At 49.6% G+C, this 18,411-nt stretch overlaps 1 protein-coding gene across 4 annotated transcripts; it reads left to right on the forward strand.

Moving 5' to 3' along the window:
* Positions 1 to 1,114: 1,114 nt before the first annotated feature.
* On the forward strand, positions 1,115 to 13,091 carry LOC100053687 (phospholipase A and acyltransferase 4). 4 transcript variants are annotated; one of them, XM_070230054.1, is made up of 5 exons: positions 2,849 to 3,365; positions 6,494 to 6,602; positions 8,567 to 8,594; positions 8,731 to 8,863; positions 10,737 to 13,091. In XM_070230054.1, the coding sequence occupies exons 1-5, from the start codon at positions 3,357 to 3,359 to the stop codon at positions 10,965 to 10,967; spliced, it is 510 nt and encodes a 169-aa protein (XP_070086155.1). In that variant the 5' UTR covers positions 2,849 to 3,356; the 3' UTR covers positions 10,968 to 13,091. The 4 variants fall into 4 exon arrangements, with proteins under 4 accessions (XP_023510024.2, XP_070086156.1, XP_070086155.1 ...); XM_070230056.1 differs by having other exon boundaries at positions 3,227 to 3,365; positions 8,731 to 8,859; positions 10,737 to 11,564; XM_023654256.2 differs by lacking the exon at positions 8,567 to 8,594 and having other exon boundaries at positions 1,115 to 3,365; positions 8,595 to 8,863.
* Positions 13,092 to 18,411: the final 5,320 nt, after the last annotated feature.

The following is an 18,411-nucleotide window of genomic DNA, read 5'->3' on the forward strand; positions in this document are numbered from 1 at the left end:
CAGGTATAGAAATTAGTTAGAAGTTCCTTAAATGATCCAATTTTGTGTTGTACATACCATTATCCATTGAAAGGAACCAGGCTCCTTGGAGAAATGACTGATTCCCGGGTCAGGGCAGGGAAAGTACAAGACAAACCCGGATTATACTGCTATGCCAGAAAGTCAATGTGATAGGTTGAATTGTGTCCCCCCCAAATTCAGATGTTGAGGTCCTAACCCTTAGTGCCACAGAAAATGACTGTATTTGGAGATAGGGTCTCTAAGAGGTAAATAAGTTAGACGAGGTCACATGGTTGGGTACTAATCCAGTTGGTGTTCTTACAAGAAGAAAAGATTAAGACAAACACAGAAGGCCGACCATATGAAGACATAGGGGGACGGCGGCCATCTACAAGCCACGGAGAGAGGCCTCAGAAGAACCCAAACCTGCTGACACCTTGATCTTGGATTTCTAGGCTCCAGAATCATGAGAAGATCAAATTCTCTTGTTGAAGCCACCTAGTCTGTGGTATATGTAATGGCACCCGTAGCAAACTGACATACTCTACCTTCAAAGCACATCAAGAATCGAATCACTTCTTGCTCCTCTGGTGTCTGGAAGACTGCAAACTGCTCTTCTCCCTCCACTCTCGACTCCACAGACTATACTCAACACGGGAGCCAGACGTAGTCTGTGAAAACTGCATGAGTCAGAGCACGTCACCGCTGTGCCCCAACCCTCCCCTGGCTCCCATCTAATTCAGAGTAAACATCAACACGGGGACAACAGCCTGCAGCCCATGTACATCGGGCTCTTGGTCCCTCTCGGCTGTCATCTCCTATGACCTGCTCCCTGGTTTCGGATACCCTGGCCGACACCTGCAGGCTCAAGGCCTCTGCAATGGCTGCTTCCCTGCCTGGGACACTCTCTCTATGGATGTGTGAAGGGCTCCCTCCCACCTCCTTGTGTTCATGACTCAAAGGTCATCTCCTCAGTGAGGCCGTCCCCAGCCACACTATCTGAAATCTCACCTCCCCATCATCCCTATTCCCCTTCCTTCTCCATTTTTCTCAGCATTTGGCCATCTCACATCATATCTATCTTACTAACTTACTAAATCTATCTCCCCAACAGGAAGGTGAGAACCACAATGGCACCGATTTTTATCAGTCTTCTTCACTGATGGATCCCCAAATGCCCACAACAGTGCTTGGCACACAGTAGGTGCTCAGTCGATACTTGTTGATTAAAGGTCCAAGGTGAGGTCCTACCGTGTGCTGGGTATTGCATGAGATCGTCATCTCAGAGTTAGACCCTCGACTGCCACTGGCTCTTGCTCACCTAGGGAGCAATGCACCCTCGATGACTGGCACTACCTCTGCCCTCAGATGCCTCGTCCTCCCTGCTCTTCTGGCAGACACGGGAGGTTATGTTGTGACATGAGGGAGGACCCTAGAAATATCTGTGGGGATAAATCCCAGAGCCAGCTGAATATTTCTCAGGGAGGATCGATGCCACAAACTGCTCAAGAGCTGAGCCAACCTGACAGCAGAGCCGCTGAGGAGGAAAGAAGGCTGGAAGGTGAGGCAAGAGTCACATCCCAGATGTGGAAGCAGGAGAGGAGCAGCTGAGGGGAGAGGCACAGAGCTCAGCGGCAGAATCCTCCTGACGGCTTCTACCCTGAAGACGGGCCTCGGTAACTGAAGCCCAGTGACAGAGGTGGCTCCAGCTGGGCCAGCAATGACCCGAGTCGCCACCTTCTGGAGCTCCAGGTCCACAGGCTCACTGCCTCTCTGCTGACAAAGATGAAGCCCCCACTTTAAAGAGGAGACAACTGAGACCAGGAGAGGTCAGGCGATGACCCAACGTGACACTACTTGAAAGAGACAAGGCCTGGCTGCTTTCTTTTTTCTTTTTCCGTTTTGAACATGACTTTAATGCAAGGAGGTGAACAGTCAGTGAATCTTTTACTTCTTTTACACATTAAGCTCTTTTGGAAACAGAACGGGCAGTGCCAGGCCTGGGGACAGGAACAGAGGAGCCAAGGGACTTTGGACCCCTGTGTCTGGAGCTCTGTCTGGTCAAAGGAACCTGGGGTGGGGGCTGATGCTGGGAGAGGCCGTTCCCTTCCTGAGTGCCCTGGGCGCAAGCTCTCTCTGATGGGGGCTCTGCCGATATCCACAAGCCTGCTGCGTACTCTTCCAGTCTCCAGTGAGTCAACCACCCCCACTTTCATGCCAGATCCTATAGGGAATCAGGTGATTATTGAGAACTGGTTCCAGCCTCATTGTAATCTCATAATAAAGCTGTTTGTTATGGTGGATGGAAGTAGGTGAGTTTATTTTATGTGCTGGTTGCCTAGTCATTAGCCACCCCGCTACATACACATCACTGTCACGCATCACCTTCTCCCAGGCTCACAGAGCCCTGCTGTTCACAGAGCAGCAGGAGCCCCTCCACAGATCCAGCCGATGCATCATGATGGTCTGAGCCTGCCAGGAAGGCCCTTCCCCTTTACCCATGATTGGTTTGGGAGTGAAAATGTGACCCAGATCTGGACAGTGAAAGGTGGGAGCAAGACAGCCAGGGGACTGTGGGAAAGATTTTACTCCCTGAAAAAAAGGGACAGCTGATGAGAAACATCTCCCTCTACTGCTTTTGGACATTGCCACGTGAAAATGTGCCACTTGAGGCTGCTGCAGCCATCGTGGACCACGCAGGGTGTGACCACAGACACAGGTCCAGTGTGAAGGAAAAGCCTGGGTCCTCAGTGGCCTTTGAGCTGCTGAACTGAACCTGAGTCACCGGCCTCCTGGTTTCCCGTTACAGAGACAGGCTGTTGAAACCTCTCTTCTGCTTCTTGCAGCCACATGCAACCTGTGGGGGCAATGAGCTCCTGGGCCCCACATGATCCAGCGCACCCACCATCTGAAGGCTTTCCCCATGGAACACTGTACCCATCTGGCTTGGCCCATGGCTCCTGACCCAATATTTTCTGAAGTCGTTACCAGACAATGGCCTATAGCGTCCCCTGAGGGTTGACACCTCTGTGCCTCTAAATGCCGCCCCTTCGTGCAGCAGGAACACTGGCCCAGGGCTTCTGTTGGGAGAGACCTGGGGTCTCTCAGGCAGGGGCAGCTTCTCAGGCTCCCCTCCTGCTCTGACTGCTTCCAGTGGCTTAAAGGCACCAGTGATTCCATGTTTTGATATAAATAACCATTGGCCTTTCCCTTTAGAGCAAATATTTAGTCTCTTTAAAAAATGTTTAGTGTGGAGTTATTTTTAAAGGGTGTCAGAAGGAAAGCAAAAGTGAAAGTCTCGACTTTGGTATAAAAGCTGATGCAGGAGCAGCAGAACCCCAGAGCCCCGGGACGCCATGGCTCAGGTAAGTCCCTGGGACATTTCCATCAGTGGCTCTACTGCTGGGGGGCCACTCTGCTGCTGCAAAGAGCTCAGTCTGGGTTCCTGGCCTTGGGCAGAGTTAACTACAGAGCTCGGAAATGCTGTAGAAGGCTTTTGTGCAAAACTGTATTTGTGATTTAAAAGTCCCTTTGCCTGTGGACTGAGAAGCCTTCTAGCACTGTAAGCCTCTCCTCTGTGTCTGGCACAGTGTGTGTGGGCGGCTGGGACCCCTGTGTGGGAGGAGCTGTGGGTGTCTGGGAGCTGTGGCTGCCTGAGCTGGGGGTAGCTGGGATGTGGATCATGGGGGGGCCCTGGAACTGGGAAGTGAGTGAACCCCCCACCTTGTCTGCCTCAGCTGCTGGCTGGAGTTTGGGGCCTTCCCAGCTCCAGTCCTGTCTCTCTCCTCTTTCCCCCACGGCATTTGTCCTGCCTTACTAAGTGCATTCGAATTTCAGCATTCTGACTCTGAAACCTCCCTTCTCATCAGCCCTGATCTGCAGATTGACGCAAGTTCCAGGGAGGGGCAGGCAGAGCTCGGTGGTGTGCAGCTGAAAAGGAACCAGCTGACTCGGGCTATTATTAGAAATGGGAAATCTTGGAGGTCACACTGAACACTCTAGAGGGCAGACCACCCTGGGTATAACCGGGCTCTGAGGAAGGGCTTTCTTGCTGCCAGAACAGAATCAGGGCTCTGTTGCCTGGGAGCCCGTCTCCCTACAGGCAGGGCCCAAGCTCACAGTTCGTCTCCCACCAGCTGCTGTGGACGGAGCCCGGGCCTTGCCTTAGCCTGTTAGCTTCAGAGTGAAAAATCTCTTTGTGATTCCAAACTGAAGACGGTCTCTGGGCCTGTCCCGCCTGGCTGAGATGGAGGAGGTGCTGGGCGGGAGACCTGTCCCGGTGACCCTCCAGGCCTCTTCCACGTACATTTCCTTGACCCCCATTCCAAGCCAGACCCTTCGCTGGATCCCAGAGATGCAGGGAGGCGGGAAATGACAAGTATACAGGATCCGGCTTGAATGGAGCTCAAAGCCTAGAGGGTGTGCAGACAGGCACACAGTCCATACAGGGAGAAGTGGAGGTGCCGGGGAGCCTGGGGACCCAGAGAGCGGCCACCAAGCCAGGCTGGGGCTTTCCGGGCAGTTTCTCAGAAGAGTGATGTCTGATGGGAGGAGAGAGGTTGAGTGGGGGGTGGGGGGTAGGTGTTCGGGGACAGAAATACCTCATTTGCAGAGCATCAGAGACAACAGCAAGCTTTGGGGTGAGGGACAGGAAGTGACTCAGTCAGCCTGGGGGCAGCACAGATCACAGGGAGGGTGAGGAGAGATGAGGGGGCGCTGGTCATGAAGGGGCTGGGAGCTGCCCAAAGTCGTGCCCTGTGCCCTGGGGCCAGTGGAAAGTCGTGGCCAGATGGGCCCTCTGGGAGGGCCACAGTGGGTCCTGGGGAGACCGGATGTGGAGTGGCAGGGAGGGACAGGGGGAGAGGGGCCAGTCTGGATAACTGTGGGGGAGTTCCCTGAATTCCCAGAGTTCCCAGTACCTAGAATCTGGGCAATTCCCAGAGTTCCCCAGAGGCAGGGACAGGGCTGCACTGAACCACGTCAGTGGGTGGAAGGTGGACGAGGAAGTGAGTTCAGGAGAAACCTCCCGGGTCAGCGTTGGTTGTTGGTATTGGCGTGAGGAAGACATCAAGGTCAGCTGACCCCTGGTCTCAGATGGGGCAGCCTGCAATGAGGGATGCAGGAGGTTTGTCATTCCTTGAGATCAGGCACAGAGAGGGAGAGAACCTAAAAAATTCTCCAGTCACGAAGCTGCAGTGCCCTGGGCCAGGACAGTGAGGAGGGGAAGGGCTGTGGAAGGGGAGGAAGGCAGGGATGAGTCAGACCCGGGGGAGACGCGGCGGAGAAGACCCAGCTCGGCTGCTTCCCAGCTGACTGTTCTCACACAAGTCCCTTCACCTCTCTGATCCTCAGCTTCCCCCCTGAGCAGCAGAGGGATGCTCCCTCCCTTGGAGGAGTGGTGGATGTTGCAGTTACTGTAGGAGAAGGGCCCACAGAGGCCGGCTGTGTGCGTGCAGCAGCCCCCTCAGTGCTGGAAGCTGGGTGGCCCCTCAGGGTCCCCCCAAAGGCTCAGGTCCCATTAGGATGATGTCAGTTGGTGTCTCTCAGGTGGGTATCTCCAATGATGGGCGTCCTGAGGCTGAAGGAAACAGAGTCTGAGGAGGAGGAGGTGCCTGGTGCCACCATGCACAGCCAGGGACAGGAGGCACGATGAGGACTTGAGGGTCCATCTAGGAAGGATAGGGAAACTGAGGACTCACCTGCCCGACTTTGCTGGGGATGTGCTTGGGGCTGCCACATGCAGGCTGTCATGTCAACACACTCAGGAGCACAGGCACAATGTACCTGCATATATGTATCTGCATCCTCAGTATACACATGTGCACACATAACACACACACAGTACACACACAGAACACACACACATACACACAACACACACAACATACACATACACAATCACACATACACACAACAAACCTACATATAGGCATAACATGAATATACATACATGCGTGTCATGCACACACATCACACAACACACACACGCATAATATACACACTGCACAGATCCCCACTCTCCCACTTCACAAGGTCATTTTTTTTTTTTAAAGATTTTATTTTTTTCCCTTTTCTCCCCAAAGCCCCCTGGTATATAGTTGTATATTCTTCGTTGTGGGTCCTTCTAGTTGTGGCATGTGGGACGCTGCCTCAGCGTGGTTTGATGAGCAGTGCCATGTCCGCGCCCAGGATTCAAACCAACGAAACACTGGGCCGCCTGCAGCGGAGCACGCGAACTTAACCACTCGGCCACGGGGCCAGCCCCCACAAGGTCATTTTTTCCAGGCTTCCAGCTCCTGGTTGTGGGGGAACCTCTAAAAGTGACAGCAGGCTGAGGACCTCAGAGGGACCAGGAGCTCTTCCCCCAACCCTAGGCTCTCACCAAGTGATGAATATCAGCAAGGGGGTCCCCGGTCTGAGCTGCAGCTCACCAGTGAGGAATCTGCTGTTGCCTAGACGCCTGTCAACACCATCTCGGGTTTTTCTGTTGCAGTTTTGTGTGGAACCTGAACCTGGAGGCCTGACTGAGATTTTCCGCACTGACTACGAGCACTGGGCCATCTACATGGAAGGTGGTGATGTGATCCATCTCGGTCCTCCAAGTAAGGACTGTTGAAAATATAATTTTTTAAATGTTTGCTCAGATAATGAGATCAATGGGAAGAAAGAGCCGAGCAGGGGAACCCGGAGGTGGATTTTCCCTGGGCAGCACTTGAGCAGACCCCACATCCATGTCCTGTTGAGTCATCACAGGGGTTCCCATAGGTCCTGACAGAAGCAGGAAAAGAGGTTTGTGGGCTCATCCAGTGAAGCTGGGGGCCTTCAGCACTCAGATCTGTCCAGCTGACCAGTTTTCCCTGGTATGCAGACTCTCATATGACTTCAACCAGCAAAGATTCTGAGGGTCCATGGTCTTAAAGAAAGAACCATGTTTCTCAGTGTGGTGTCATTTGTACTCATCCGGTTTCACAGACAAGGTGTCTTGAGAGTATTTACTTAACAGTCCTGAAGAGAAGCAGCCCTCAGAGCTTTACACATCAAAAACAATTCTCATACAAGTGCATAGTGAGCACATTGAACAATTTATTTAAGTCATTGATAACAGAAGCAGCAGGATGACAGAGCCAGTTAAAAGGAGAATGCAGGGAACAGATGTATGTATAGTCAATGAAAGACAAAAAGGCTGGAATAAGCCTGTCAAATTAGATGCAAATGGTTTGTGTCCTTCAGAGCCACAACCTTCGATGTTCTCTCCTCCGCCAAGCATCTGCATTCTGTTTGGTTTTTTGTAAGATTTTATTTTTCCTTTTTCCCCCCAAACTCCCCTGGGACATAATTGTATGTTTTTAGTTGTGGGTCCTTCTAGTTGTGGCATGTGGGATGCCGCCTCAGCATGGCCTGATGAGCGGTGCCATGTCTGCGCCCAGGATCCGAACTGATGAAAACCTGGGCCGCCGAACCGAGCGCGCAAACTCAACCACTCGGCTACCGGGCTGGCCCCAGCATCTGCATTCTTACTGGACAAAAATCGTTGTCATGATGATCTGAATCATATATTTGCAGCTTATCAGTTTTCTACAGGTTGTCATCTACCTTGGCAGAACTGTAAAAATATCTGAATTGATGGTAAATGGTAAAACAAGTCCACTTCATCCAGATGACCCTGAGGGGAGCCTGTCAGAGAAAGCATCACAGGGAGGACGTTTGATCCTTTTTGTGTCTAACTTCCGGGGTGTGGACAGTTGTTTTTTAAGGACATTGCTTCTAAGTGCAAATATCTGACTTTAGATTAGAAACTTAAAATAAACATGCTTAATTAGTGACCTCATTAGTGACTCTCCGTCTTAAAAAATTAAACCTGGACTCACCCTAGGATGGAATTTGGATTCCATGAGCTGATGGCTCTTCTGTGGCCCTCTCCATGTGCCCAGAGCGGTGCCGGGTCCTAGGAGAGAAGACACTCACGTGAGAGATTCCCTAAGGCTCAGCTCAGCGCCATGGAAGGAGCCTGCCCTTTGGAGCTTGAGAGAGGCAGTTTCACATTCGGGTTCTAGCACTTTCCACAGCACAGAAAAGTCTGAAAATGTCTCTCTGGGTCTAATATTGGTCGTAAAATGGAGATTATAATATTTACCTTGAAAGTTAAAAAGGAGATTAAATTAGGTAATATGTGAAAAGTTGCCCAGCATAGTGTCTGAAACACAGTGGGTACTAAAACAAATGTGATCTCTTTCTGAAATTCACAAGTACACAGGGATAAACAAATAAAAATATGATTTACTGTCATTGAGTATAATGGCTAAATTTGAGAACCTCAATGTTCACTAATAGGGGATTGGTCAAATAGATGTACATTCATTAAACAGAATGCGACAGCAGCCATGACAATCCCGTCAGTCATCGAGTTGAAAAATACTCGAAGCTCGTTGAGTTAAAAGAGAAAAATCTGTGACTCCTCCACTCACATTTGTGAAACGACCTACAGCAAAAGCTCACTGGTGGATTCCCTTCATGCTTCTTTCTCGTCCTGCCCCCCTCTCTCTCACTACCTTGCCTTCACTTACAGCTCTGGGTGACACTCTCTCTGATTCCAGGTGAGTACCCTGGGGCTGGCTCTTCCAGCATCAACTCTATTCTGAGCGGCAGAGCAGAGGTGAAACAGCAGCCCCTGAGGGATGTAGCGGGGGGCTGCCGCTATCGGGTCAATAACTACTTGGACCACAAATACAGACCACAGCCTGTGTACAAGAGCATCAGTGCTGCGAAGGAGATGGTTGGTGAAGAGAAGAAGTACAGTGTTCTGAGCATGAACTGTGAGCGCTTTGCCACCGAACTGAGATACGGCGCAGCCAGCAGCAGGCAGGTAAGGCCCTCTTTGGGGTGGTCCCTGTCCCTCCTGGAAGTCTGCTTGGGGTGGGGGTGAGCGGCTGTGCAGCCAGAGGGGAGAATCACTGTGAAGGATGCAAAATGGGCTCTCAGGGACCCGCTGGCTGGGAGCGAGGATGTCTGAGCTCAAATCTGGGATCTGCTTCTAAGCCACAGAGTGTTTCTGGACAGGTTACTTCCTCTCTGGGCCTCAGTTTCCGCAAGTGCAGGAGGAAGAGTTAGTTGGAGGGTCTCTGGAGTCCTGGCCACTTTTGACCTTCTGGGACCCTTCAGCTCTAAGTCCACCCTGACAGGCAGCTACTGAAGCTCCCAGAGTTGTCTGGGCCAACCCAGGACCATGGCGGGTCTCCTAAGTCCCCCAAAAGCACTCAGGCAATGGATGCTCAAGGTCAGGGGGCCTATGTAAGAGCTCAGGAACATTTTTATGTCAGATCTGGAGCACAGCTTCTACTCTAGACGCTTTCATAGTCTTCCAGATTCATTATCCCAAAACACATAGCTAATAAGTGGCAGAAGCAGGATTCAAACCCCAGCCGTCCCTGTCTAGAGTCTTTGTTTGTTCCTGCCACACTACAGCACCTCCAGGGCTCCTGGCCCAAGTGGTTGGGTGGATGGGCGACCCTGCAAGAGATGAGCATGAGGACGGGAGGAGCAGGTTTATGGGGAGAAATCAAGAGTTTGGACAGTAACAGGATGTTTGAGGAGGCCAGAGCAAATAATTCATAATCAATGTATAAAAGAAAGCTGGGGTGAGTTTATGACATGAGCCAGTTTGGAGGATGACGACCTGGGAGAAAGCAACCTTCACCAAGGAAGGAAGCACTCCGAAGCAATGGGGTGTACAGAGTGGTTATATGCCATCTTGGGACAAGGAACATACATCAAATATGACAGGAAGATGCCTTTTACTACCAACACGAGATGCTTTGCTGGCACAGCAGGTCAGTGGTCAGCAGGTCTGGGGTCATGAGATGAGCATGACAGGTCAGTAACTAATCCTTAGTTTCTGGGAAGAAATGCTTATCTATAAAGAAATGTTGATATGGGGGAGGCAGCATCCCTATGTTTAAGGGCATCATCCTTGGCTTTGGGACATTATAACTGTTTATAGCAGGTGTACAATGCATGCTTGACAGTTCATGTCAGCCCTTTCTGGAAAAACAAGGTCAGGACGAATTAGTTTTACACTGAATGGCTTCCTCACAGATTCCAATACATCTTATTGCTCGTCATTTATTTATCCCCAGTTGGACATCTAGGTGCAGATAGTGTAGCAGTTGGACACTTGAGTCTGGAGTTCAGGGCTGAGGTGGGGCTGGAGATGGAAGTTTCCAGGCTGCACTTGTGGACAGTACACAGCGCACAGTGAACTAAAGTGCCATGGCTTCCCGAAACCTCCCCTCAGCTTCCCCCACAGCCCCTCCGTCGCAGGGGAGTTGCCCAGGCAGAACCCAGACCACAAACAAGTCCCCAGTCTCACCCCCGGAGCAGCGGCCCCAGGGAATCAGGCACAAACACTGCTCCCTACCCACCCCGAGTCAGGAAGGAATGTCCTCACCCAGAAGCTCACACAAAATGAGTCCATCAGCCCATCCTGCAGGCTGTCAGGACAAGCCCAGACAAGCCCACCACTAAGTGGTCATGACATCCCGTTGTCCAGGAAATGGGGCCTCTGGGACACAGCCGGCTCCCTCCCTGGGAGAGGACTCCGGGCTGGCCAGCTCAGAGGGAAGCTGAGAGGCCAGGCCCCAGGGAGGACGGGAGAATGAGCGTGGATTCCAGGCCCTGGGGAGGGAGGGAGAAGTGCCTGGACTTGCTGTGGACTCTGAACACGGGCTGCTCACTTCCAGGTGGAACACGCCATGTGTGTAGTGATAGGCATGCTGATCATATTCATCATGCTCATCATACTCGTACCCTGGCTTGCTGCGTTCCTTGCCCCTTCGAAGAAATCACGTCAAAACCAGTTACAGCCTGACGAAGCCACAGGATGCTGCATTAGAAGCCGCTGTGGAGACCAGTGGAGAGGGCCTCCCACAGCAACTCTGTCTGCCTGGCACTCACACTTGGGCAGCATGTAGTTCCCTCTCTCGCTTTTCCTCTCTCGCTTTTCCTCTCTCACTGGCTGGAGGATGGGCTAATTGTACCAAGAGCAAAGAATCGATACATGTATCTATCTGTCCCTTCAGAAAGGGACACACTTTCACTGTGTTTTTGTAGACTTCTGACCCAGAAAGGAAGAACGTACCATTGACTCAGCTCCTGTTGGTACTCCCAGCAATGTCTAGCTGTGTGACCTTAGGGGGAGCTCTTGCCTCTCAGAGCCTCAGTTCCTTCTTCTCTGAGATGGCGGCCACGATCCACTTCACGGTAACATAGTGAGGATCAAATGAAAGGATGTGTAGCAGACCCCTGCCCGATGTCTAGTAACTGGCAGGTACTCAGTTGATCGTCGACATCATTCTGTAGACTGACTATTGTCATAAAAGACATTCATTTTACTCTCGGGGTGAAAAAATAGAAGAAGAAACTTCATTACCTCCCAGTCCACTCACATCCTCTGATGCTTGAATCCCCTGACAACACATAAACATCTCCCAGCACGTTTACACTGACCTCCTTCCCTCAGCCCTGTTTTTAGATAGTGTTTTTCTTTTTTAGCTCAAATGTCTAATCCTTACCCAGCTGTGACTACCAGATGCAATTATGTAGCTTTCCATGAGCAGATGGCCACGGCTCAAGCTGCCCCTGGGTTGAATGCTGAAAATTAGCCCCCTCGGTCTTTCGGGCTGTGAATACTCTGTATGATGCCAAGTGGGGGCTACACGTCATCATACATCTGTCCCAACCCACAGAAGGTACAGCACCCAGAGTGAACCCTAATGTCATCTATGGCCTTTGGGTGGCTATCATGTGTCAATATTAGTTCACCAATTGTAACAAAAATGCATCCTCTGCTGTAGGATGTTGATCATGGGGGAGGTGATGCATGTAGGGGGGCAGGAGGCCTATGGGAAATCTCTGTAACTTTCTCTCAATTTTTCTGTGAATCTAAAACTGCTTTAAAAAAATAAAGTCTTTAAAAAAAAAATGTGCAACTTCAGACTATCCCTCTGCTAGTTCCCAGCATGCCCTGGGTGTGGTCTCAGAAGTGTCAGTTCCCCATGTTCTTGTGCGTCTTCACCCAGCCTTTGCCACCAGTGACCCTACTGAATGGCCACTCCCTCTGGCCATCCTCCCCGGTGGTCACCACAGCCCCTACCACTCTGCCTTGAGGATTACAGATGTCACCCTCCCCTGAGCGGTACCTTCCCAAGCATGCAGTGCTGGTGGGCCCCTTAATGCCCCCAGCACAGTACAGACGAGGCCGGAACTATTCACAAGACTCCCCTGGAAGCTCAGGGCTATCACAAGGTTGAAGAACAAGGAGAATAACTTATAATTACTTCTACCCAAGGGGACCTTGCTCAAATCCCCAGGCTGAAATGTCAGCCCCCATGTTGAAGTTCCAGAAGGTCCATGCCTGCCTTGCCCCAGGGCTACCTTTGGTCAGAGGGCCCCGCTGCTCTGTGCAGAGTCCAGGTCCAGTAACCAGAAGGCTGAGAGAGAGCCTTTCTCCCTTCCTGCTGTCTAAGGCTCGCCTCCTGGGCCTCATGTCCTGTCCAGGATCAATTACTCCAGCCCGATGGACAGGGGAAGTGTCCAGGCCCTTCCAGGGGGAGCTTGGCCTACACGACCAGGTCACATCCCCCTTACGATTCTCTGGCATCCACGTACCTGCCCTTCATGGCGATTCTCACAGCTGCCATTGAACACTGATCCATGAGGTTCTTTAAAAATTTCCCTCTCCCCACTAGACCTGCAGGGACCCCCAGAGCTGGCACTGTTGGAATTTGTTAAACTGGGACCCCCGTTATTCACAATGCCTGGCTTACCATAGTGCTCGATAAAAAGTTGTTTACTTAATTAACAATTTCATTATCTAATACATAGAAAATACAACTCTCTGTGATTGGAGGAAAAACTTCTACATGAAAAAAGTCGTCATCACTGTAACGCCCACCAGAAGTGTGTTGCTGTGATGTTTAAAAATGCACCAGACCAGTTGCAGACCCCTAGCCTCTGGACTGACTTTTGTGAACTGGATTTCTCTAAAATGTGAAAAGTAAATGTAATTAATAAAAGCATACTGTACTTTCTCCTAAGCTTTCTCTCGCTTTTTCTTTGTAAGTCTGGCTAGGAGTTTGTCAATTTTATTTATCTTCTCAAAGAACCAGCTCTTTGTTTCACTGAGCCTTTCTACTGCCTTTTTTGTTTCAATAGTGTTTATTTCTGCTCTCATTGTTATTATTTCTCTCCTTCTTCTGACTTTGGGCTTTGTTTGTTCTTCTTCTAATTCAGTTAGGTGTAGTTTGAGATTGCCTATTTGGGAAATTTCTTGTTTATTAAGGTGAGCCTGTACTGAGATGAATTTCCCTCTTAGTACCATTTATGCTGCATCCATATGAGTTGGTATGGTATGTTTTCATTTTCATTTGTCTCCAGATATTTTTTGATTTCTCCTTTAATTTCTTCAATGATCCATTGCTTGTTCAATAGCATGTTGTTTAGTTTCCACATCTTTGTCCTTTTCTCAGCTTTTTTCTTGTACTTAATTTCTGCTTCATAGCAGCATGATCAGAAAACATGCTTGGTATTATTTCAATCTTCTTAAATTTATTGAGGCTTGCCTTGTTTCCCAACATATGGTCTATTCTTGAGAATGTTCCTTGTGGACTGGAGAAGAATATGTATTCTGCAGTTTTGGCCTGGAATGTTCTATATATGTCTATCAAGTCCATCTGGTCTAGCTTTTTGTTTAACGCCACTGTTTTCTTGTTGATTTTATGTCTGGATGATCTATCCATTGATGTGAGTGGAGTGTTGAGGTCCCCTACTATTATTGTATTATTCTTAATGTCTTTCTTTTAGGTTTGTTAATAGTTGCTTTACGTACTTTGGTGCTCCTGTGTTGGGTATGTAAATATTTATAGTGTTATTTCTTCTTGACGGAGTGTCCCTTTGATCATTATATCCTGCCCCTCTTTGTCTCTCTCTACCTGTCTCATCTTGAAGTCTACTTTGTCTGATATAAGCATTGTGACACCTGCTTTCTTTTGTTTGCCATTGGCTTGGAGTATCATCTTCCATCCCTTCACTCTGAGCCTGTGTTTGTCATCGGAGCTGAAATGTGTTTCCTGGAGGCAGCATATTGTTGGGTCTTGTTTTTTAATCCATCTCGTCACTCCGTGTCTTTTTATTGGAGAATTCAATCCATTTGTGTTTAGGGTGATTATTGATATATGAGGGCTTAATGTTGCCATTTTATCACTCATTTTCTGGTTCTCCTGCATTTCCTCTGTTTCTCGTCCTGTTTATTTTGGTCTACCAATCAAGTGATGTAGTTTTTTACACCACGTTCCCTTGTTTTCTCCTTATTTATTATTTGTGTCTCTGTTCTGCTTTTCTGCTTAGTCTTTACCCTGAGGTTTGGATTCCAAATCTTGTGGATAAGATAGTCCTTTTCTGATGGCCTCTAATTTCCTTAGACTAAACCGATTCAGTCCCTTTCCTCTTGCTCTCCTAAGTTGTTTTTCTCACATCTTATTCCATCTTGTGTTATGAGTTTGTGGTTACAATGACAAGATTATCTTTGTTTTTGGTGTTTTCCTTCCCTTTGTCTTTAATGCTATACTTGAGTATTTGCTATCCTGCTATGACTCTGTCTACCTATTTAGCTCCTTACTCCATGCTTTGTAACCCCTTTCTCCTTTCTTTTTTTCAGGTATGAGGGACTTCTTGAAGATTTCTTGGGGGGTGGAGGGGTCTCATGGCTATGAATTCCCTTAGCTTATGTTTGTCTGGGAAAGTTTTTATTTCTCCATCAGATCTGAAGGATATTTTTGCTGGATAGAGTATTCTTGGCTGCAAGCTTTGGTCCCTCAATGATTTGACTATGTCATTCCAGTCTCTCCTAGCCTGTAAGGTTTCTGAAGAGAAATCTGCTGAAAGCCTGATGGGGGTTCCTTTGTAGGTTATTTTCTTCTGCCTTGCTGCCCCTAGTATTCTTTCTTTGTCATTCAGTTTTTCCAGTTTCACTACTATATGCCTTACAGTATGTCTTTTTACATTGACATATTTAGGAGATCTGGAGGCCTCTTCCACATGAATTTCCTTCCCTAGGTTTGGGAAGTTCTCTGCTATTATTTCTTTGAACAAGCTTTCTGCTCCATTCTCCTTCTCTTCTCCTGCTTGAATACCTATAATTCTTATGTTACATTTCCTAATTAAGTTGGATATTTCTCAGAGACTTTCTTCATTTCTTTTCAGTCTTAGTTCTCTCTCCTCCTCTATCTGGAGCATTTCAACATGTCTGACTTCAATTATGCTGATACGCTCCTCTATGGTGTCTGCTTGAGCGTTCAGGGAATCCATATTTTGTTTTACTTCTTCCATTGTGTTTTTCATCTCTAATATTTCTAATTGATTCTTCTTTATAGTTTCAGTCTCTTTTGTGAAGTAGCTCCTGAACTCATTAAATTGTTTCCTTACCTTCTCTTTTACCTCGTTGAGTTTTCTGATGATAGCTGTTCTGAATTCTTTGTCATTTATATTACATATTTATGCATCCTCAGGAGTGATTTCTGGGTACTTGTCATTTTCTTTCTGGTCTGGAGGTCTAATATAGTTTTTGATATTGCTAGAGGGAGTGGCTCCGTTCTTTCCCATCTGGCATTATTTGGTCGCAGTTACTGCCTAGTGCCACTAGGTGGGGGTCAAGAGCCGTGTATGCTGAGCCCTCTGCCTTCAGCCAAGATCCCAGAGGCTGGAGCCGGGTGCTGGGCGGGTGAGAGGAGGACCGCTTCCTCCTGTGAGCTCTCAGGGTTTTCTCCCTCTGCTCTTGTTATCTACTCTCCTGGGATGTTGGCTTGACGAGGCCATCCCCCGGGGAAAGCTTTCACCCTGGCAGAGGGCTTCCCTCCAGGCTGCAAGGGCCCTTGGGAGTCCCTGATGTTGCCAAGAATGAACGTCCCCTCCCCCATTCCTTCCCTCTAGGAGGCCTCCTGGGGTCCCAGATTACAGAACTCAAGGGAGGGAGTGAACATTTCTCATACTCCATTCCAGCTCCTCTGAGAGGGGTTCCAGCCTCTCCGCCCTCCGTCATATGGCTGTGTGGATATATCTGACGTTTTTTGTGTTGTGTTTGGGTGTCCTCTGTTGGAGTATGGATGTTTTTTTCCTTTGTGTATTGGAGGGGAAGGATGTCTGAGAGACCTCACTCTGCCACGATGCTGACATCACTCTGCACTTTCTCCTGATAAGCTCATAAAATGGTTGTGCTGCCTCTGGACAATCCTTGGTCTCAAGAAAACTTTGTTTTAGGGCTATAACTTGCTTTAGAGAGCACGCATATATTCCACAGACTCAGGAAAAGTTAGGAAAAGACTCAGCTCAGGAAAAGTTAATCCAGACTGGTGCTGGAGAAACAAGAATCCTGAGGCCTGTGTAGTATGATGCAGGTTCCTCTTTCAATGTCATTCTGTTACTTTTGTAAGACAGCATCTCTGTCCCCATCTCGCAGCTGTGGGACAGCTGGCAGGACACAGGGAAGTCCCCAATGCTGCCCTCCTGCCTGGTGGATGGCTGGGAGTTTTCCTCTATGTGCATCCACCAGAATCACCATGTTCTGAAGGTGGTTGAGATCCGGGACGACAAGGACATAAGAGAAACAAGTGAGCTCTCAGGGCAGCCAGCCAACTGGATGCCCCACAGAGACGTTCTCCAGGGGAGAGACCCTGTGCTGCCCTGGGTGAGGGGACAGGTGCTCAGGGGAGCCACCTGCCAAGGTAACAGCAGTGCTGAGAGCACGTGGACCCCTCAACAGCCCCTCTCGCTGCAGAGAAAGGGCCAGTGTCCCAGCTCCTCGTGGCTGGGTCACCTGGAAACCTGCCAGAGTCAGCACCAGTCGCTCCCATTGGTCTCTCTGCAGGTTTTGGGGGGACGGCCTCCTAACCCCAGTCTGTTTCTATCTGCCCACCTCTGCCTGAAATTTGCCATATTGAATTCAGATTTTAGCATTTGCCTTCTCACATGACATTTACATTCAATCTCTTTTTGAGCCACTGGTATTTTAGTAAAAATGAGTCCTTTCATGGCTTTCAGCTGTCTGGTAGAACATGGAAGAAATGGGACTTCGGACGAGTAAGTCTTGGTGTGTGTTTGTGTGTGAGGGTGTGTGTAGCCTGGAACCAGGGTGGTGGGGAGGTGGGTGTGTCTGTGGCAGGTGGATTCTTTGAAATAAGTGATCAAGGTGGGAGTAGGGGAAGCAACAAGGTGTCAGGAAGGAGGGACGCTGAAGTGGGAGGTGGGGGACGTGAAGATGAAACCCACTACATATTTCCCAGGAGCCCCCTGCATCCTACACAGCATGAGGGCGAGTCCTGCTCTGGGAGCTTCAGGAGATGAGGGGGGCGGAGGGCTCTGTGGATTTCCTCGGGAGGGCTGGTGAGGAGTGAAGGCAGGAGGCCAGGTTTGTGGGGATCCCCTCTGCCTTTCCTCCTCAGGGCACGTGTTGGCCCCATCAGACTGCTCTCTACGCCCTCCCTGTCTGCTTTGCTCTCTGGGCAGCTCTAGCTGACCTCCTCCCTTTAGACTTTTCCAGAAAGGAGTCATGCTCAGTCCCTAGGAGCATTCTCCTGCTGCCTCAGAAACAAGAAGGATGGAGGCTGGGTTCCCCCAAAGACTCCCAGGTGTGGCCAGCTTCTACTCAGGAAACCACACCCAGGACAGCAGGCTGGCGCTGTGTCTGAAAGAAGCGGCTACCACAATGTCTTTATCTCTGATCACCGGATGTGTTTCGAATCAGCACACTGGTTTTTCCTTGGACAAATTAAGGACTCGATGATCAGCGTAACAGGGGCTAGAAAGGACCTCTCACTGGTGAAGTGGGTGCTGTTCACGGAAGGTGGACTGGCTACCGCATCTTAGACCCTCCCCGCCTTGTGGGAACCGAGTGTGAGAGAGAAGCCTGCAGACCGTTCTTTCGGAGCGGCACCTGAAGCTGATCTCTGGATGTGCCCGTGCCCTCCCTGTGGGATGCATTTCTGGTTACCTAAGACTGACTGTTCCCGCAACAGAATCCTGTGCTGAGTGAACCTTTCACACAAGATGGGGTCACAGCACCTAAAAGGACAGAGGCTTGTGTCTTCATTGAACTTTCAGAACAGGATGGATGAACGCTCTGTGCCTCCGTGGTGAACACGTGTTTAATAAATGCCTGTGTGCGTGACGTAATTTGGTGAGATTTGCTCTCATTATAAGCTGCAGGTGAGGCTTGGGGAAGTAGCTAAGGTGAGCTCACGCAAACGTTTCAGTGGTGACCATTATTCCCAAATGGAAACCCAAGAGCTGTGCGAGCCATGAGAGCTCAGGTGCATTTGCCGCAATGGGTGACAGGCTGTGGCTCAGAGAACCGGTTCTGCACCC

Source organism: Equus caballus, chromosome 12, assembly GCF_041296265.1.
Source record: "Equus caballus isolate H_3958 breed thoroughbred chromosome 12, TB-T2T, whole genome shotgun sequence".
NCBI lineage: Eukaryota > Metazoa > Chordata > Mammalia > Perissodactyla > Equidae > Equus > Equus caballus.

Coding starts and splice junctions, on each gene's coding strand:
- LOC100053687 (XM_023654256.2), top strand. Junction 6,603..8,594: donor GATCCATCTCGGTCCTCCAA/GTAAGGACTGTT, acceptor CTCTGATTCCAG/GTGAGTACCCTGGGGCTGGC. Junction 8,864..10,736: donor GCGCAGCCAGCAGCAGGCAG/GTAAGGCCCTCT, acceptor GCTCACTTCCAG/GTGGAACACGCCATGTGTGT.